The sequence below is a fragment of the Myxocyprinus asiaticus genome, chromosome 46 (genome assembly GCF_019703515.2).
Source record: "Myxocyprinus asiaticus isolate MX2 ecotype Aquarium Trade chromosome 46, UBuf_Myxa_2, whole genome shotgun sequence".
NCBI classification, from domain to species: Eukaryota; Metazoa; Chordata; class Actinopteri; order Cypriniformes; family Catostomidae; genus Myxocyprinus; species Myxocyprinus asiaticus.
Window position 1 is genome coordinate 28395275 of NC_059389.1, and position 22663 is coordinate 28417937.

The following is a 22663-nucleotide window of genomic DNA, read 5'->3' on the forward strand; positions in this document are numbered from 1 at the left end:
ATTTTGATCGCCACTGCTGTGAAGTATGAACGGCTTTCGTTTATTACGTGTTTAATACTTTTTTCTTTTTTTCTTTTTACCTGACGCCTTGAACACATCACTGTGTACTAGCCTACTTATCATAACTTCACATAGCTTCTTATTTCTCAGTTATGACAAATAAGCAAAAGTTTGGGTCAGCCAGAATGAAGGGTGCGTTTCTTTTGGACTCTGGTACATTTTGAGGATCCTTCAGGAAGATAAACAAACAAACATATCTTGTTTTGTTCCAGTATGTCCCGTAGGAAACAGGCAAAGCCACAGTATGTTCACGTGGACGCGCATCTCATCGGTGAGTTCTCGCATCACTTTCTGTGGTTGTAATGATGGAGTTTGAGCGTACACGCATATAACACTGACATGTGGATTTTCCCTACGGTTTGAAAAAATATGGTGATGGACACTTTTTGTTTAACCAACGATAGCTCTGACAGTTTTAGCTCTATGATTCTCAAAACACTAAGAAGCCTATAGTTGTCAGTCAGTTTAAAATACGTTATTATAGCTTCAAGAACTATGTTCAGTACAATTGTATTGTTACGGTCTACCCCCAAAAGTTTTCACAATATGAGAAAAACAAACGTAATATAGTTTGCATTGTTATCTTTAGTTAAAAACTCGTTTTGGGTACATTACCCTTAGGACCATATTATGTACCTGCACAGTACCTTTTTGTGTCCTTACGGGTACGAATATTTACCCAAAACAAGGATACGACCCCAGTGACGACCATTGTATCTTAAAATGTACAATTTAGTACCTTTTTTTTCTGATAGTGTACACGGGGATGGCCGCTTATGCCTTTCTCTTTCGTATGTTGTAAAACATTTCGTCTAAAGTTGGAATGCTTATAACTGCTAAAGTATTAAAGATCAAAATGTTCAGAACAAAGTTCAGAACAAACTTTCCTTCGGGCATCATCATATTTTAGGACCTATATGGTTATATCCCAGAAATACTGTATTGGGCTCTCAGTGTGGCTTCATGTGAAAATTGTAAATGTTATACATTTTCAGTGGTTGAAAACCAAATGTGGATCACAAGGTATGAAGCTAGTTTTTCTTGTCCCCAAAAAAAAAAAAAAAAAAAAGCCTGAATTACAAATTCTGTTAAAACAACAGCCCCTTATTTAAATAAAATAATTTATAAAATAAATAGCCCCTTATTTCTGTGTTTCTTGTTTTTTTTTAACCTGTAGTTTTGCTCCAAATTGGCAAATATTGCAATTTTTAAAAAATAATGGATTACTCAGTAAATATAAATCAATGGCATGTTTTGGCTTTCATCATAATTTATGTTTATCTTTATTCAGAAAAAGTATTGACAAAATAAAAAATGTCTCCTGGGGAAGTTTCTGAAATTTGGTTGATTTGACATGGAAGGACCATGGAGGGTTTTTTAATAAATTAATCTTGATTAGGGTGACTGCTTTAAGAAGATCATTTGACACTAAACACAAAATTCTCAAAAACATAGTGATAAATAGCAGTGATTAATTAAATATTTTTCTACAAAAGCCACACAATAACAGCTTGCTTAACTGTAAAGCTGCATTAGCAATACAATGTGAAAAAACAGCGTAAAAGTAGCTTGTAACGGGAAAAACTTCACTATTTTGAAAACATCTGATATGTTTTTATGCTACTGAAAAATTTAGTAAAGTTAGCAGCATTGCTACTTTTAGTTAGTTAGTCCTGAACACTGGTCTAATTATGGCAATGGAATTAATAATCAGAGTGTATTATGGAGATATAACAAGTTTCAAATATACTAAAAACAGTGTGACATGAATCTGGTTTTTGTTGAGATGAGTATGATGCTTGCAAGACTCCAAGCTGTTATGAACATTTGTAGCAGATTTTCATAAATTATTATTTGCAATTGATTCCTATTTGGCAACTATGTAAACAAAATAAGCCTTTTTTTCCCCCTGAAAATGTAATGTATTGCCTCTTTTGAGATGGCTGATACATCTTTTTAGCTGAGCTTCACATTTACTAAGTTCACATTGATGTACCTTCTAATAGCCTCTTTAAATGTATCTGTTTTTAATTACTTCTTTTTCTTCTTGAAATTTAGATCATCCTATGGAAAACTTCCCCACCCCAACATGTGACGTCCATATTTGTGAACAATGCTGTGCTGAATTTTGCGATATAACAGACCTCCATCAACACCAGAAAGGCTGTTCAAAAGATCAGTTAGTTCTAATAGTATGTGATAATGAAAGCCCAGACTCTTTACCTTCCAATCACACTTCAAGTTTTTCAATCTTCAATTCTGAGGAGCAAGTGAATGGTGCAGCAAGTGATAACAATACAGAGGAACTTTGTGACTTTTCTAATGATGGAACATCAGAAGGAACTGATGGATCTATAAACGTATATGAAAACAGCTGTTACGACATTGCCACGAAGTCCCATTCACATCATGATAATGGAAATGATGATGCTGATGGCTTTAGCTCAGCATACACACCTGTCCTACCTCAAGAGATTTCCTTAATTGAGTTGGGTAAATTATCAGTCACTAAGAGCAATGTCTTCATTGAGAACCTAGAAAACACCAAGGTCGCTGTTGCTCAGTTCTCACAGGAAGCTAGTTTGTGTTCAAAGGCTAACTGCAAGAACACTAGCAACAGCAAAATGGATGCCTCTGGTCTGATCAAGCAGCTGTTAGCTTTGCAGCAACAGCAGGTGCAGCAACTAAAACTAACTGAAGAAGTTCGACACCAGATAATCCTATTAACAGCTCAAAATTCTGACACACCTGTAGCCACAAACACTTGTGACGGTCTATCAGGAATCTCTCAAACCGGTTCACTGATAAAACTCAGCTTTCACCTTTCTGAACAGCTCGCAGCATCCGCTGGGCTAGCAGAAAAACTAGTAAGCAAGTCTGCTAATATTAGCTATGCTAAAGTGTCTAAACATATTATTTCACAGACCAACCAAGATGGCTCAAGGAGTGATAAAGGAAACTCACAAATGACTGATAAAAAAGGAGATAACCATAAACAGAATGACATTAATGAATATGCAAACTCCTTGCCTAGTATCGGGGCAATTGTTGAGGACTTGAATGCTTTGACTGCATTAGCCCAGCAGAGGAAAGGAAAACCACTCAATGTGACTTTATTGGAACACAAAAAGTCATCTGAAGATTGTATATTTAAGCACAAATGCAAGTTCTGTGCAAAAGTATTTGGAAGCAATAGCGCTTTGCAGACACACTTGCGGTCTCATACTGGAGAGCGACCTTATAAATGCAACATATGCAGAAATCGATTTTCCACACGTGGAAATCTCAAAGTCCACTTCCAGCTTCACAAGGAGAAGTATCCTAACAAACAAAAGAATCCTCATCCAGTTCTAGAGCACTTAGACAATGTTCCAAACAGCACAGGAATTCCATATGGCATGTCTCTACCTCTTGAAAAGCCTGTCCCTACCTGGCTGGAGGACAGACCTTTAGTGGGTTACTCTCTTGGCTTTATGCTTCCAACATCTTTGCCAAATCTTCCACACATCATTAAAAAACAAGAAGATGTGGTATCAATAACCAAATCTCATAGTCCTGTTGTCAATGAAGTGTGTGAGAGAAATAATGGGCAAAAAGAGTGTGAGATAAATTATGGGCAAAAAGAGGTATTTAGAAGTAGCCCTCCTCTAATTTCATCTGAGAAATTTCCAGAGGTTACACAAGCCTTGAGTGTTGCTACCTTTGTAAGCTCCTCAAAGAAAAGTTCAAGAGACCATGTTGATTCTGATACCACTGTCAATTCAAGCTTACAAAGTCAGCTAAAATTGAAGCAGCTTGAAACCAGATTTCTTTTGGGAGGTCTTCCAGATCCTACAGGAGCCTCAGAGACTTTGAAGCTGGAGCAGTTGGTGGAGAACATAGATAAGAAGTCCTCCGACCCCAATGAGTGTATCATCTGCCACCGGGTTCTTAGCTGCCAAAGTGCCCTTAAAATGCACTACCGCACCCATACTGGAGAAAGGCCATTCAAATGTAGAGTGTGTGGAAGAGCCTTCTCAAGCAAAGGCAATCTCAAGACACACTTCAGTATTCATCGTTCCATGCCAACCCTTAGAGTACAGCATTCATGCCCAATATGCCAAGAAAAGTTCACGAATACAATGGTACTACAGCAGCATATCCACATGCACATGGGTGGTCACATCCCTAATATCCCACTGCATGAGAACACCTGCTCGGTGCCCATGGACCAGGACCCTGACTCTGTAGAAGAGAGGAACATGGAAGTGGGTAGCTTCTCTAATGAAAACATAGCATTTATGGAAGCTGTATCGGATTCTAAGTGCTCAGACTCATTACCAGACAGTTTATCATCTTCTCCTGCTTCTTCTGACTTTGCCAAAGCAACTGGATCAGAGAGTCAGATGACTATCTCACATGTGGATGACCTGTCAGACAACAGGTTGAAAACTATGGAGAATGGATCAATGGATAGAGACTACTTAACCTATACATCATCTTCACTAAATGGGAACCTTGGTGGTCAAAGCAGAAAAATTTCAATCCTCACTGAGACTCCATCCTCTTGGGAACCCTCCTCTCCCAATGGCTCTGTTTTTAAAATACATGGATACACTAAAACTAACAGAAACATGATATCTGCTGAACCAAATGGCTCAAGTCTTTCACCGCCAAATCTTACAGAGTTCAAACTACTAGATGGAACATCTGAAGATGTCCCAAAAGACAGCATGACCATGATTTTACCTTTCTGTGAGCGAGGATCCCTGAAAAACAATATTTGTGATATCTGCAACAAGACGTTTGCTTGTCAAAGTGCTTTGGACATTCACTATCGAAGTCACACCAAAGAGCGCCCGTTTGTCTGCACTGCATGCAACCGAGGGTTCTCAACCAAAGGTAACCTTAAACAGCACATGCTCACCCACCAGATGCAAGACTTACCTTCACAGTTGTTTGAGCCTGCAAATCAGATCCGGATTTTTCCACCAATTCAGTTTCTACCCACCACTGAGCCAATCATTACCTCAAAACGAATCAGACACAATAGGATCATTGAAAAAGATTCTAAAGATTCTGCAGCAGGTATAGATAGTGCTTCAGCTTCTACAATACTCACTCTCTCTACTTCAAAATTAACAGCAGCACCACTTCGACGAACAGCTAAACAGCACTTCTGCCACACTTGTGGGAAGACTTTCTCTTCTTCAAGTGCATTGCGAATTCACGAGAGAACCCACACCGGTGAGAAACCCTTCGCCTGCAACATATGTGGACGTGCATTTACCACAAAAGGAAATTTGAAGGTACACCCATCAAAAGTAGTAAAAGTATCAGACACTTTTTTTTAGATAAATGCTCTTTGTGTTCCTGTTCCTTAATCTGTTAAAGGTGTTCAGCAGGGCTGGGCGATAGGACGATGTAATCGGATATTGATGATATGTTACAAATATCCAAATGCCGATTGTGACACTCATTGACAGATGATAATCGACAATATCGGGAAATGGCGGATCTGGGAAGTCACCAAATATATTAAACAGTAGACCAGGGTGTGAAATTTTCACCCTCCAAATGGGACGAGGCTGAATCCACCTCCTTATTCGCAAACTCCTCATCCAAAAATGGGTATTTCATGTGCAGGTAATTTTGCTCATCTACCCACAACAATGGTGGGTGACCTGTAAGATGTCGACAAGAAATGCTGTTAGACACAAAGACATGCGCTTCAAGAAACTCACTTTATTATATTTTTAAGAACATAAAAAAAGAAAAGCCGTCAATGCCTTGTCTGATGCACTGTTTGTTCAGAGGCATGTAGCGAGCCTGTCTCGTGGAACATGCGTATGTAAAGAGTTATCAATCTTTCTTTTCTGTTTCAGTCATCTGAAAACTGTTTGCAAGAATAGTGTCATATATGAGAATGCTGCAAATGATATAAGACCTAATTATCAAAGATAATTATTAATTATTAAAATCAATAGAACATTGATTAGAATCAGTTTGAGCTTTTTAATCCTTTAAATCAATAATAATCACAGATAACCATCAATTATCAAATTCAGTAGAATATTAATAAGGATTAATATCACTGGGGCACCACCCTGGAATCAGGGACTAATAACCAGACAGTATAGCAGTCTCAGTATAGGATTGTTCTCTTAGGAAGTCAGCATCTGAAGAACATCGACATTCAAAAGGAAATCAAAGGCTTGAATCCGAGCACTGACATCACCTGCCAGCCCTTGACACAGGTTTAAGGTGGAAGTCACCCACTGGTCCAAGGACAGTATCCAATGGCATGGCTGAAGGTCTCCTGTGTGTCTTATTGTGCGCGACATTAAATAATACTTTTATTATTTGTTTTGAGTTCCATGTTTTATTAATCTTATCATTAATTCTTTTCTTTATTTCATCTGACTCCAATTATGAAAAACTTCGTTGATGTATCTATGCTCTGAATTTTAGTAATTCTCTCTTCTAGACTGCATTTGTTATTTCAATTTTATTTGGGTCCTGTGCTGGCCAGACACAGATCCTTTAACTACAAATTCATCAGTTTCAGATATTAGTAAGTTTTAGACTAAGTCCTTATAGGTTCTCGGCTTTATACGTTTAGTCTTATTTGGCTAAGTTCTATTATAGATTCTCGGTTTACCGATATCACCCCAGTCAATTAAGTTCTGTTTTACAGATTCTCGGTCCTACTCTTAATATTCCCGTTTAATTCTACTTGGCTAAGTTCTATTATAGATTCTCGGTTTACCGTTTAGCCCCAGTCAATTAAGTTCTGTTTAACAGATTCTCAGTCCTACCCTTAGTATTCCCGTTTAATTCTACTTGGCTAAGTTCTATTATAGATTCTCGGTTTACCGTTTAGCCCCAGTCAATTAAGTTCTGTTTGATACAGATTCTCGGTCCTACCCTTAGTATTCCTGTTTAATTCTACTTGGCTAAGTTCTATTATAGATTCTCGGATTACCGTTTAGCCTTTTACATACTTAACTAATGGGTTACTTCTGAAGTAGCTTAATTAAGCCAACTCTGACTAGAGTAGATTTGTAGTTAATAAGAAATATACTAGAAAACAATCCTTCAGAATGAGTCATAATAACAATTTATTTACCAGGTAATAGTAATACATTCAAACAATCCAATTAAAATAATAAATCAAACTCAAAGCTACTGGTGAACCAAGCATAATAATATAATTAAAGTTGCATTCCATTCAAACATTTACCAAACATAAGAAAGACAAATTGTAATTACCTGGTAGAGAAAAAAACTACACACAATATTTAGTGTGGATCTTCTGGCTACAGAGAGTCTTTGATAAATATAAACTGTATGCAGTGGTACAGCATGGGAGATCTGCTTACAGATTCCTTCAAACATTTATCAATAATAAGAAATACCTGGTAGAGAAAAAATCTACATGCAAACGACGAAGCATGGGAGATCTGGCTTACAGATTCCCAGAGCTTCTCTGCCATCCTTCCTTAAGTACCAAACGATTCCATTGTTATTTCAAATGTGTGTGTTTGATGTTATTTAGGATTTGGTTTACAATTTAGGGAGTTGTAAGTCAACCTTTGACTGAGTAGGTTGTTTGATGTTTACAAAGAATGCACCTAATCTGCATACAGCATCTGGTCTCTGTGTGAGACTTGGGAGTGGCATGCCCCGGATAGAATACTGTATTTTATTAAGTTCTTAAATCTTACTTGTGATTTGACTTTGCTGAAAGGGAATGAGACCATTTTACCAGTTGCACTGAGACCTCTTGAATGATATCAAACATGTATGATCAGAAAACCTTTTACATTACAGAACAGGATAAGTTATAACTTAGTTTTTAGTGTCCTTAAAGTGACCTGTGGTGAGAGAGAGAGAGAGAGCAGATGTGAGTGTGATTTGCGTTTTATGGTCCCCAATCAGTGGAGTGTGTTTTCTCAGGTGGAGATGCTCCTCTGTGTGAGAGATTTATGACGCTGGTTCTCGCAGAGATCTTTGACTTTCCCGGAAGTTATGCAGATAATTTTTGTCACAGTCTTATACAGGTGTATGCAAAACAAACCAAAACACTTCTCTTTAAAGTGTAACCAAGTTTATTGATGCCAATCAATACAATGCAGTCAATAAACTTCCGACTTCCAACTAAAAACTAAACAGTAACACGATTAGATATTGGAACAAAATAAGCCTATAATACATGAGAGGAAGGTATTTTCTGTGTGCGTGTGAATGGGTGTGTGTGTAAGGAGTGACGCGCACAAAATGGCGGATGTGGCTCTCGAGAGTACGTCACGTGAGGTTTCCGGCCAGAGAATATAGCCGCGAATGTGGGCGGAGAGAAGCTGGTTAATGGCGTCTGCCTGTTTAGCGTGTGTCTCCGCTTGTACAATATCTTAGGGACAAAGTTGAGCTTTATCGCCAAGTTATCTACTAGCCAAATGTGTGTGCGGGTATGTTTGTGAGGGGTCGCATGTGTGTGCGGTTAGTTCGAGAGAGAGAGAACAGAGTGATGTTACCGAAGCTGGTTTCACGATCATGGGGGAAAAAGGCAACTGTTAGTTTATCACTCAGAGACGTGGTGAACGGCTCGTAAACCGTCCCGTGGTCTTTGGTTCTTTAATGGATAAACTCAGTGTGCCGGTCTCACCCGCGATGGCAGAAATACACAACAGTCCAACATGGTTGGACTACAACATGATTAACAGTACGTTACAATAATACCTTGAGTATTATTAGCAGCAATGAGCGGACTCGGCAGTCCGTAAACTGTACAAGCAATAACCTTGATACACGAGAATAACACACTATAATAATCTATCTCTGACCAGACATAAACCTCTTACTTGAATCGCATGAGAATGTGTAGAATGTGTGTTCATCCGTCGTTTGACTCCGACACGGTTCCTCGAAGCTTGGGTGATGAAGGGAGGCTGTTTCCTCACTCTGTCGGTGGGCAGTATGGCTGCTGATTCTCGGCGGGTTGGCGAAGAAATGTCAACTCGGTTGAAGAGGGAAGATACATTTTTTTCACTTCTGCAGGCAAACGGGTGAAGACGCGGATTGCTCGGCGGTCTCCTTCGGATCCGTTAGCGTGTTCGGTGGAACATGGAGAAATCTCAACTCATCCAGCGAGATGGAGATTGTATGGCCACAGTTTCAAGTCGTACGTTACTTCCTTGCGCAACGAGGCTTCACCTGAGAGCAGCAATGAGCTGCATCTAGACACAGCATGTAAATGTTGCTGGAAGCAATGCCCAGAAAGATCTCAGAGGTTTTTCTACTCCCGATGACGTCATGGTTGAGGGCGCGTTTTGTTGTGCGTCTCATCCAATAGGAGTTGAGAGTTCGATCCTTCAGAATTTCATATATAGGTGTAAAGTGAGAAAGGCTTCATGGGATTTGTAGTCTGTTTAGGACTCCCTCTGTTTGATTTTGGCGCGATTGTTGTAGTTAGGCTTTATGACTGTATGTAGGACTCAGTCAGGCTTTACGACTGTATGTAGGCCTGCCTTTGTCTTATATCTGAATGTATGAGGCCGAACAACCTAATATGATACTGTAATATGTTAAACTTTCTAGAAGTAATGGTTTATTTATATTTAATTGTTAGAGGCCAAGCAGCAAAGGTGCTGTGGCACCTATTGTATCTGTTGGTTTTCTTATTATTCTTCTGGCTGGGAGTTTATGGCAGCCCATAAAACCATTTGCAGGAAAATTAGGAAATTTGGCACACTGGCATGGGCATGAATAGTCCCCATAGCAAATTTGGGACCTCTATGACAAAGTCTATAATATTTTGTGCATTTTTGAACCACCAGTTCAAAAATGCGCTTTTCTTTTGCACATATCTTTTGAACAGTTTGCCCTAGAGACACAATTCTATATATATATATATATATATATATATATATATATATATATATATATATATATATATATTTTTTTATTTTTTATTTTTGTTTGTTTTTTTTGTTGTTTTTTTTGTGGTCTGATTACACTCCTCCTGATGATTCAAATAAAGCCCATACATTATCCCTGTCTGAGGGTGTTTTTGGGCCCTGGAGAATTTTGACATACCTTGACATTTGTGCTTTTTTCAGTTGCTTAAAAACATATTAATGGCTAAAGTCTTATAACACTGTATTCAGCACAAACTGGGCTACAATAATATGCGAGCAATATGTATGTACATGTTTGTATTTTTGAGAAAATAACATTTATGCATGGTTTTTGAAAAAACAAAAATTTGAAGTCACTGAAATAAGGCCATATAACACATACTAAACATTTGTTCACAAGATTTTGAGAACTGGAGCCTAGAGTTTTTGCTACTAAATAATGTGCAAACCATCCTGATCACTCATTCGTACAAAACAATATAGTCATTTAACTTTTGTAAGACACTTTTAGTGTTAGAAAGGCCATATGCGAGGAGGCGTGAATGATCATGAATATTGATGTGATTCACACCTGAGGGTTAAAACTCTGCCCATTACAAAGGCTGCCATCTTGAATTATGATGTTTACAGTTTACATTTTTCACGTCCTTCAAACTTAGTCCGATTTGCCCAAGCAATGGCTCAAAATAATCACCAGATTGAGCCACACATAACTTATAGTACAGAATTTTTTTTTTTTTTACCTTTGTTTTAAAGTAACAGCATTGCAAAATTAAAAACGTTAATGTAAAACAGGAAGTGAGGCTGTATCTGAACAACCCTTTGTCCTATGGATAGGAAACCTGATATGCTTCATAAGGAACATGATCTGAGGGTACATGCACAGTTTGCTGACAGCGCCACCTATGGGTCAAGAAATATGAAAAATGGCTATTTTTGACCGTAACTTGAACCGTGTTCTAAAATCATGAGCTTGGTGTCTTTGGATTCCTTGGGTCATATGGATTTCAACTATGGCGGAGAGAAATTTCTAAATGTTTTATTTTTTTTTATTTTTTTTTTTATTAAATATACAAAACCTTCTGACTGCCAGCTTGGTATATCTCTTTAGCACCTGCAAGGCTTGTGGAAATGTTGCGCAGCAGTCAGTGTGCCGTACCTGTGTGCTGTGGAGATCGAAAGTTACCAGTTCAAGACCAGCTCAGGGCAACTTGTAAACCATTGAGTACTTGCAAAATACATAAAGTCTGGTCTATTCTTCCTTTCTGCTATGTTTGATATTAGTCATATTGGCTCTCCATCATTTGAATGTAAGTAATGTATCTTTTGAATGCTTAGTCGGATATAAATTGAAATTAGTATTCATCTTCGTCATCATGTCCTGAGGGTTCCTGAGCAGATGGAGAATGTTTAATCAATATAAACAAAACTTTTTATGTATCATTGCATCCTTATTCTTCAGAAATAAGAAACAAAAGTCTTCAGAAACTGGCGGAAATTTTTTTTTTTATTCAAAACCTGCTGACTCTCAGCTTGGTATGTCTTTTTAGCACCTGTAACGCTTGTGGTAATGTGGCGCAGAGGTCAGTGCACCGTAAATGCGTGCCGTGGACATCGAAAGTAAAGAAAATATTTTTTGCAAATCACCCAGCCCTAGTGTTCAGTCACCACACTATCCTGCTGGGAAGAACAGCAGAGCTGGTCACTGTTGTGATTTAGATACTGGTCACATGCATGGGATATGATCAACTGATGGCGGCGCGGCAGTAGCACACAGCAGCCGCTTCGGATCCAAGATGGTGCTATTTTTGTTTCTTTGCCTGATTTTTATGGCACATGGGCATCGGAGCAACCGGTGTTTGTGTCTACCATCGCCAGACACTGCTAAAATATAAGAAACATGCAAGAACCAAGCTGCACGATGATATGCTGGAGAAGCTACGCAATCTCGACTTGTTGCGGGGACCAAGCCTCCAGTCCTCGGCATCGCCTGATGCCGGTGGCTGGGGGAGGGGACGTCGTAAGCGGTGTGCGAGGAAGCAGAAGCGTGGCACGAGGGCGAGGGTCCATGCTAGGCTAAAAACAAACCCTAGCAGACCAGCTCTCCCATCTATCCTGCTCTCAAATATCGGCTCCCTGGACAATAAATTGGACTACATCCGACTCCAGCAGACTACGCGGTGTTAGTTTAGAGACTGCTGTATCTTTGTTTTCATGGAAACATGGCTCAGCGACAGAGTTCCAGATCAGCTAGACAGGCTTGCCTCATTTCGTGCTGACAGAAATGCAGCTCTGTGTGGTAAGGCTCATGGTGGTAGCTTGAGTGTTTACATCAACACGGAATGGTGCAAGAACTCGGTGCTCATCGCTCATCGCTGGTGGAGTTTGTGACTGTTAGATGCAGACCATTTTATTTACCACAGGAATTCACAACTGTCCTCATAATTGGAGTGTACATTCTCCCCAGTGCTAATGCTAAGTAGGCGCTCTGTGAACTGTATGGGGCTATTAGCGAACTGCAGAACGCACACCCTGACGGACTGTTTCTTGTCGCCGGAGATTTCAACCATGAAAATCTCAAGTCAGTGCTCCCTAAATTCCATCAGCATGTGGACTTTGCAACGATGGGGCGAACACACTGGATCTTTTTTACAAAAACATCCCCAGCATGTACCGTGTGGAGCCCCGCCCCCACCTCGGCTACTCAGATCACATCTCTGTTATGTTAATCCCAGCATACAGACCGCTCATCAGATGCTCCAAACCGGTTCTGAAGCAGGTGAAAACCTGGCCAGCAGGAGTCATTTTTGATCTTCAGGACTGTTTTGAGCCCACTGACTGGCACATGTTCAGGGAGGCTGCCACCGATGGCGAATCCACCAACTTGGAGGAATACACCGCATCAGTGACCAGCTACATCAGCAAGTGCATCAATGACGTCACTCTTTCCAAGACCATCAGCTCACGCTCCACCCAGAAGCCGTTGATGACTGCGGAGGTGCGTGCACTGCTGAGGACTCGAGACTCCGCCTTCAGAGCAGGTGACAAGGTGGCCCTAAAACGACAAGGTCCAAACTGTCCCGGGCCATTAGAGAGGCAAAGCGCTCACACGGCCAGAGAATCCACAGCCACTTCCAGGACAGCGGCGACACGCGGCGCATGTGGCAGGGCATCCAGGCCATCACCAATTACAGGACAACATCACCTGCCTGTGACAGTGATGCCTCCCTTCCAGATGCGCTGAACAACTTCTATGCTCGGTTTGAGGCGCAGAATGACGTGGCAGCGTGGAAGACCACCCCTCTTCCCAATGACCAGGTTCTATGTCTTACCACGGCTGATGTGAGGAAAACTCTACGCAGAGTCAACCCACGGAAGGCTACTAGACCAGACAACATTCCTGGCAGTGTGCACAGAGGATGTGCAGACCAGCTGACGTATGTTCTTACTGACATCTTCAACATCTCTCTGAGCAGCACCGTAGTTCCAACATGCTTTAAGGCCAGCACCATCGTCCCCATGCCGAAGAAGTCTTCAGTGTCCTGCCTCAACGACTACCGTCCCATTGCATTCACACCCATCCTTATGAAGTGCTTCGAGAGGCTCGTCATGAGGCACATCAAAACCAAGACTTCAGTTCAGGATCAACACAATCATTCCTCAGCACCTGATTGGAAAGCTGAACCTGCTGGGCCTGAATACCTCCCTCTGCAACTGGATCCTGGACTTCCTGACTGGGAGACCTCAATCAGTCCGGATCAGGAGCAGCATCTCCACCACCACCACATTGAGCACTGGTGCCCCCCAGGGCTGTGTGCTCAGTCCAACGCTGTTCACTCTGCTACCTTATGACTGTGCAGCAATGCACAGCTCGAATCACATCATAAAGTTCGCCGATGACCGTGGTGGGTCTCATCAGCAAGAATGATGAGTCAGCATACAGAGAGGAGGTGTAGTGGCTAACGGACTGGTGCATAGCCAACAACCTGTCTCTGGACGTGGACAAAACAAAAGATATGGTTTTTGACTTCAGGAGAGCACGGAGAGACCACTCTCCACTGAACATCGATGGCTCCTCTGTGGAGATCGTCAAGAGCACCAAATTCCTTGGTGTTCACCTGGCGGAGAACCTCACCTGGTTCCTCAACACCAGCTCCATAACCAAGAAAGCCCAGCAGCGTCTCTACTTTCTGCAAAGGCTGAGAAAAGCTCATCCCCCCCCCCCCCACCACATTCTACAGAGGGACTATCAAGAGCATCCTGAGCAGCTGCATCACTGCCTGGTTTGGAAATTGCACCATTTTGTTGGATCGCAAGACCCTGCAGAGGATAGTGAGGACAGCTGAGAAGATCATCGGGGTCTCTCTTCCCTCCATCATAGATATTTACACCACACGCTGCATCCACAAAGCCACCAGCATTGTGGATGACCCCACGCACCACTCACACAAACTCTTCACCCTCCTGGTGCCGAAGCATTCGGGCCCTCACGGCCAGACTGTGTACCAGTTTCTTCCCCTAAGCCATCAGACTCCTCAATACTCAGAGACTGGACTGAGAACACACATACACACACACACACACACACACACACACACACACACTCAACTGAACACCATCCGACTCCCTTTGCAATTTTGCACATTTCTGTATTATCTACCCAGATTTTTTTTGCTGCCACTGTATTCATAAAATATTGTACATAATTTCTTGTCACTTCTACCTGGCTGCTACCCTAATAACTGCTATGTCCATATATAGGATAGGCTTATCTGCTGAATACTATGTCATAGTATGTTATGTTTACATTCACAGCATTTTCTATTATATTGTTATGTTTTTGCACTACCTGTTTTATCGGACACTTTCACACTAGAACTGTGCACTGGTCGGTGCTGCAATGTCTGTTACTGTGCCTATTGTCCTGTTTCAGCAATTATTGTACCGTCTTGTACTGTTTGCACATGTTTGCACATGCACTTTATGTAGAAATGTGTAGGTCTTTTAGTTCTGTGTAGTTTCATGTAGTTCTGTGTTTGTTTTATATTGTTTCATGTTGTTTTATGTAGCACCATGGTCCTGGAGGAATGTTGTTTCGTTTCACTGTGTACTGTACTAGCTGTATATGGTTGAAATGACAATAAAAACCACTTGACTTGACTTGACTTGGATGCTGGGGTGCTGGTGTCTCCACCAGTCTTAAGTAGCTTAACCAGCATGAACATTTTGGTCAACCAGCTTCACCAGCTTAGATTTACTGGTAAGCAACATGGCTATACTGGTCCACCAGCTAGACCAGCATCAAACCAGCATAGGGTCATCGTAATTTTGTCAAGTAAGACATGATCATGGAACAATATTTGTGTAGAACAAATAGTCCTAACCTTAACCCTAACCTCAACCCTAATCCAAACCTATCCCTAAAATCTTATTGACTGATAAAAATATTGTTACAGGATGTTGATCTAAGAACATGACTTACTTGGAAAAATCACAATCACCCCAACAGCAAAAGTTAGTCTTTTCAGCAGTTTGGTGATTGTCCTTTGATATTTTATTGCTTTGTTTTGAATCTGTTACATTGTTTATGGATATTGTCTTGGATTATTGCCTTATGACCATCTATCTGCATTCTTCCATCCTGTATTTCCACCTAGGTTCATATGGGAACCCACATGTGGAGCAGTTCTCCAGCCAGACGAGGTCGCAGGCTTTCTGTTGATGGCACTACCATGAAAGATGTTGTGGGCAGAGTGAATAATGGGGACTCCAAAGGCCTCTGGAGTCAGTATGCCTCTCTCACTAGTGGTTTGGCTATTAGAACAAATGAAATACCATTAATTAAACATTGTGGCATACCTCACTTGTCGATTTCTGCAGGGCACCTGGAAAGCTTAGAAAAATTGCAACTTAACAGGAAATTACCTTGGCTTCAGAGTTTTAGTGAAGATGGAACAAATTTTCTCTTCAAGCAATTGGTTGAGGACAACAAAACAGCAGTGACAGATTGAATTTCATTGTTCTTTTTGGGATGCAATCCCATATACATTCTAATATTATGCAATTCCATAGGTATGTGATTTGATAAGTATTTTTGTTTGAGGGTAGTATATTGGGTTCCCATTTAGTCGTTTCACTTGGTACAACACATTGACTATGGGATATTGTACTCTTGCAGAGATACACTGAAGACACCTCTATTCATGCCTGAAAGGCAATTGGTGCACAGTGATGCCAGGTAGTCCCGCCCATCTGGCAGGCATATAAATACAGTCACCAACTACATTCCCATTGTTCTTTAGCTTTTCACTGCACTGCGAGAACACCTCACGCTCATAGTTGTTAGTTTTAAATGAGCAGCCCAAAACCAAGCACTAAAATGCCTACATTTCACCCCTGTCCTATGGCATGTGGGTTTGTAATCTTCGAAAGAGATACTCACAAGGCTTGCCCAGTGTGTCTCGGCATAGCACACCAGGTCGGCTCTGACACAGCCCCATGAATGTGCACATCGTTGCCTGCTTCATTGCTCCGCTTTCGAAAGGCGTGTGATTCCGCTCAGTGAAGTCATAAATAGGCATGACCCCCACCTTTAGGCTTTTGCAGACTACAATCTGTCTGATATGGATGCACCGGATTCCATGACGAGCTGGGCTTACAGGGCTGGCACACTAACTGAGTTTGACGTGATGTAAACTGGTGTGGGAGAGGGGTATTGTAATGATTACATGGAGTTTGACTCGTATGAACGCGGGGCTGCATATTAGGAGAATGTCACCAGTCTGGCCAGCATAGTGGACCCTTTTCTGTCACTGTAACATTGAGCAGCAGATGCCCTGTCTGTGGAGTGGCCTGTTCCCCCTCCAACAGTAAAAAGACATGGTTTGGGGGGGGGGTGGTATTATCTTTCCCCAGTTTCCGACTCCTCTTATTCTCTGACTTCGAAGCAGAGCTTACTTCAAGCTGAAACAAGCCAATGTCCCCTCCGCCGTTGGTCCCGGGATTCAATAAATATGTGGATTTTGACTGTGCAACAGAAGCAGGGTTAGTCTCGCCGCTGCCTATGGAGCATTCTCTTGCTGTGCACTTAGCCCCTGCCCAAAATAGTGGCATTGTGGGTGCACCTACTCTTCCCTCTGGTCCATACAGTTTTTTGTACAAGCAGCTGTCCAAAGTGTACACTGCTCAATGACATAGCTCTGTGACCTTGTTGCAGACCTATCAGGTGATGCATTTATGTGAGCTTGACAAGTCTGCGGGAAGAACTGTGAGGACACACTCTGCGAAACTTGGGCTACAGCCGACCACTTTCTCTATACAGTGAGATGTTCGGTGGTGTCGTTGGGAAGCGCTATGGCCAGCATGGTTATGACACAGTGGCACCTCTGCTTGACACTTGTGACTTTGCCTGAAGGTGATCATAACGCTTTCTGAGTGCCCCATTTTCCGTGTCCAGCCTTTTTAGTGACATGTAGAAGGCCTTCTAGGCTCGTTTTGAGGACATGAAGAAAAGAGCGTAGTCACTGAAGGATGCCATGCCACATAGGGTAGTGGTGAGGCAGTTCTAAAGGAGTAAATTACTCCTCTCCTCAGCAAGCAGGCAATTAGCCCTGTCCAGAAATCAAGCATGAATGTGGGTTTTTACAGCCGATATTTCCTTGTCCCAAAGACAGAGGATTGCATCCTATTGTGGACCTAAGAATGTTGAACAAACTTGCAAGTGTACAAGTTCAAAATGCTCACACCTCATCAGGTATTACACTCGCCATCACAATTGGTTCATGTCAATCAATCTGACATATGCTTTCTTTCATATAGCAGTTCACCAAGGTCACAGAGGTTTGCTTTCGAGGTAAAACTATACAAATTTCATGTCCTTCCATTCGACCTGTCTTTGTCACACCACGTTCATAAACTTTAATGCCACTGCGTTGTCAGGGTGTGAGTATTCTACCATACATAGATGACTGTCACACATGAATGCCTTGGCTAGACACATACAGGCTCTGTGATTTTCTATAAATCTCAAAATGTTTGTCCTATTTCCTTGCCAACAAATTACATTTCTTGGAATGGAGCTCGACTACACTTGCAACAGAGCTTATCTTTCGTGACAGAGAGAAGCTGCATGTCACAATTGTCTTTCTCTTTTTGAGCTGGGGAATAAGCTGCACTTTAGCGTGTTTGTGCACTTGCTCTGCGGATGGCCTCTATGATCTTGATAGTCAAGCTGGGCCTTCGGTTTTCAGTGCTGGATTCTGTCCAGTCGGGGTGTGGTCGGCCACATCTGGAATTATTAGCAGTTTTTCTAGACCTAAAACATTTTCTCTCATAATGAGAGGCCAACATATTCTGATGCAAACGGACAACACAACAGTTGTGTGATATATAAACAAACAAGGGGGAAGGCGGTCCCTCAGTCTATTACGGCTGTCTCGCATGCTTTTGAAGTGGTACGACAAACATCTGCTATCTCTCAGAGCGACACATATGCTGGGTCACCTGAACGCAGGGGGGAATAGCGTATTCACACCGAGGTGGTTTCTCAGATTTGGCATTTCACCCTCTACAGTGCACAATATAGTTAAAAGATTCAAGGAATCTGGTCAAATCTCGGTGCGTAAAGGGCAAGACAAAAAACATTTCTGAATGCACGTAATCTCTGATCCCTCAGACATCACTGTTTTAAAAAACGTCATTCATCTGCAATGGATATCATGAACATGGGCTTGGGATAACATTAGTAAACCTTTGTTAGTCAACACCACTTGCTGCTGCATCCACAGACTTTACTATGCAAAGCAGAAGCCCTACATCAACAATGTCCAGAAGCGCTGCCTACTTCTCTGGGCTCGGTCTCATCTTAGATGGAAAGTAGAACAGTGGAACTGTGTTGAGGTGTGGAATTGCCAGAGGAAGTGCATGCACACTCAACTCATGGCATGACTACTTGTGGGCACTGTTAAAAGGGGTTTCTGTGTAGGACATTTGTGTGGTGGTCAGTTGGGCTTCACCGCAGTCTTTTCTGCAACATTGTAATTTGGACATCATGGCAGCCTTATTCTGTCCTTTTGGGGGGGATCTGAGTGCTTATACGCATTGACTTGTATTGTAGGAATTATTCACCCCAGTAAGTCATTCAGACTTTTCTTAATTATCCAATTTGGTGTTTTTCTGGCTTCACAAGGCATGAATATATGTCCCATAGTCAATGTGTTGTACCGAGTGAACCGTCTGAATAGGAACGTAAAGTTATGCATATAACTATTGTTCCCAGAAGGAGGGAAACAAGGTACAACACCTCACAGGATGACTTTGCAGTTGCTACAGTGCAGAGCCTATTTGATTGATGGGAATGATGCAGGCTAAGGTATTTATATACCTGCCGGGTAGGCGGGAATACCCGCCATTGCCATGCATCAATTTCTTTTCAGGTGTGAATAGAGGTGTCTTCGGTGTGTTGAACCTTGTTTCCCTCCTTCTGTGAACATTGGTTATATGTATAACTTTACATTATAGTGAAATGAAAATGTACTGTTGTGAACCTTGTTACCTAGTCATGTACCTATGTTACCTAGCCGAGACAAGTGTGTGAATTAGTATTAATAATGTTGGCTTGACACAGCCAACATGCTGTAATTCTAGAGACATGTTTTAGGGGTTTTCAAAAATCTCTAAACAAAGACCAAAATTAATTAAAGGAATAGTTCACCCAAAAATTCTCATTAATCACTTACTCTGATGCCATCCCAGATGTGTATGACAGTCTTTCTTCAGCAAAACACAAATGAAGATTTTCAGAGGAAGATAGAGCTCTGTCAGGTCCTTATAATTGAAGTAAAGGGGTGCCAGTGCTTTGACATTCCAAAAGTCATATTTAGGCAGCATAAAAGTAATCCATGCAACTCGATCAATGAATGTCTTCTGAAGTGAATTGATAGGTTTATGTAAGAAAACCGCTCTGATGTGGTTTGAAATGGCCGAACTCTCGCGTGACATTCGTTCTTCTGTTGTAAATAAGCGCCGCTTCCGAATTCTCATGTGAACTCGCTGATACGCTTACATCATGCTTCACATCAGCTGCTGGCAGGAAACACTTTTTAAAAGTGAACGTTTTAATTACCAATTTATTTTTTACACAAACATATCAATTTGCTTCAGGAGACATTCATTGATCGACTGGAGTGTAGATTACTTTTATGCTGCCTAAATATGACTTTTGGACCGTCAAAGTACTGGCACCCATGTACTTCCATTATAAGGGCCTGACAGAGCTCAATCTTCTGCTGAAGAAAGAATAATGAGAGAACTGTCATTTTTGGGTGAACTATTCCTTTAAACATTAACTACTCCTATTCTATCTATCAATCTGTCTGTCTGTCAATCACACTATCCATACATCACACTATCAGTCATACCCTCTTTTGACTGCCATTCCCTAATACCCTAGCAACCATATGGAATACCCTAGCAACCATATAGCAACACTTATATATCAGTACCAATACATCCAAGAGACATGGGGTGTGCTCTTTTGAGATGGGACACCATACTGTGTGCCACGATGCCATCAAACTTCAGACTTTTTAAACTTTCAGACAAGGCTTTTTCAATCTAACATAAAATGTTGTCTTGACAGACTTCACCTATATAGTTGTATTTCTTGTATTATATTAGTTAATCTGAAGGAGGCAATTTTTATCTTGCTTTGAGGTGTATTGTTAATATGCAGCTATGATCTACTATTTTGCAATTTTGTAAATACTTGGAGGTATTTCGTATGCTGCATTTGCTAGACCTTTGGTTTTAATAGATATTGTAATACCACGATGAGGCAAGTTTTTATTATTTAATGAATTCCTATCTTTCTATCAAAAGCTATTTATTACTCAGTATATAACATTAATATTTTTTTTTCTCATGAACTTGTAAAACAGTAAGTACAAACACTAATGAGTGCTAATACTATTTTTTAATCTTTTTTAAACATACTTTGTACAATTGCATTGTTACATTGGGGGTACTCATATATATTATGGTATGTGATGTCATGGCTACATTGATTTAAATCAAAAGGAAATGTGCTTTTGAAACTACTGATTATGGTTAAAATTGTTGAAAACATTAGTGTGTTTACCTTCAAGCATTGTTCTCCTCTCCAAAGGATTTTCCATTAACAAAGAAATTATTCTTTTCCCACCTACATACAATCTGAATTCATGGCTTTTCTCTGGTGATAAAAATCTAGGTCAGCTTGTCCTCTGCATTTCCATTTCAATAAACTTTCAAATAATAACATGCAATATGTAATACGCAATAATCTTTGCCAGTGGAAGATGATACTTCTACAAGCTAATAGAATAATAGAGGCCATTTTTCAAGCAGGTATGACTCGTTAGCTCTACCTCATGTCTCCAAACCATATGGACAGATGACCAGCAACTGTATAATGCTTGTTGTCTGGACTCATGCTATATCTGTTTGACAGGTGGTAAAATGCTGTATTAGTAAATTGTTAACATTGTGGTTGTTATTACATGTCTTAATTAATTGTCATATGGCTAATGATCCAATTATATGGCTAGTTTTATAATTAGAATATGTGCAGAGTTTTCTATATGTGCTATGGGATATACACCTGCTAAGTCTTGCTTCCTCCAAAGGTTTCTTTCTCATCTTACCTAAACATTTCAGGTTTAGGGGTATAAAGGCACTTATCTCTGTAATAGATAACAGGAATAAAATGCAGTGTAGAAGTAGCACTGAATTTAATTTAATATTTTTGACTAAATAAATAGAATGTCAACCTTAATACAGTTTTGACTTAGGTCTATGTTTTAGCGCTGCCATTTCTAGTGAAGTAATGTTGGCTACATCCACACAGTCAGTTTGTGATTGACAACTGTATTTGCAGGTGTGATTCAAAGTGTCCTGTACTGTATATAGCCACAACGGGAGCGGATTGAATAATGTCTGTATTAACAGGTAACTGAAGTCAATCCACTTTTCTTTATTGTAATACCTGTAACCATAAGGCGTTTTTCCACACAACTGTGCAACTAGTGCCTGATCGTGATAATGCCTAATCAGTTCCTTGTGGAACTATACCCGCTCCAATAAAATTCCAGCATAGTTTTTCCACAAGGGACACAAATCTTTTGTAAGTCGCTTTGGATAAACGTGTCAGCCAAATGAATAAATGTAAATGTAGAAAGCAAGAACTGTATTTAAATAAGCTTTAATGTAAATGTGATGCTGTTATAATGACAATGCCTGAAATTAATGCAACAACAACCAAGCCCACTGACTTCAAAACATAAACAACAGATGACTCCGTAAAAGATTTTGTGTCATTTTGAACTAAAACTTCACGTGGACAAGATGTGTTCGAATTTGGATGAGATGGAAAACAACTTAAGAGCAAGAGCAAAAAAGAGAAGATGGCTTTAACGCTAACATCAGCTGCATGTTTGTTGCTTTATCATCCCTTTTGTATGATCATATGTGTGCTTAATAAACACAATGCTACTTGAAACTATTGTGCATTGAGTTGTCTAACACTGATAACTAGCAATTAAGGATATAGTATGTACACATTACAAATATATAAAAGTTCAAACATATCAAAACAACTTAATTACTGCATAAGCTTTAAAAAGGGGAAACAACATCGCAAACAAGGCAATGCAAAAATGTAAGTACAATAT

General features: G+C 40.6%; 1 protein-coding gene across 1 annotated transcript; it reads left to right on the top strand.

Moving 5' to 3' along the window:
• Window positions 1-273: 273 nt before the first annotated feature.
• LOC127436279 (sal-like protein 1) lies at window positions 274-19789 on the top strand. Its single transcript, XM_051690340.1, has 3 exons — window positions 274-331; window positions 2119-5348; window positions 15614-19789. Exons 1-3 carry the CDS (start codon window positions 274-276, stop codon window positions 15965-15967), a joined length of 3642 nt encoding a protein of 1213 aa, XP_051546300.1. The 3' UTR covers window positions 15968-19789.
• The last annotated feature ends 2874 nt before the right edge of the window (window positions 19790-22663 follow it).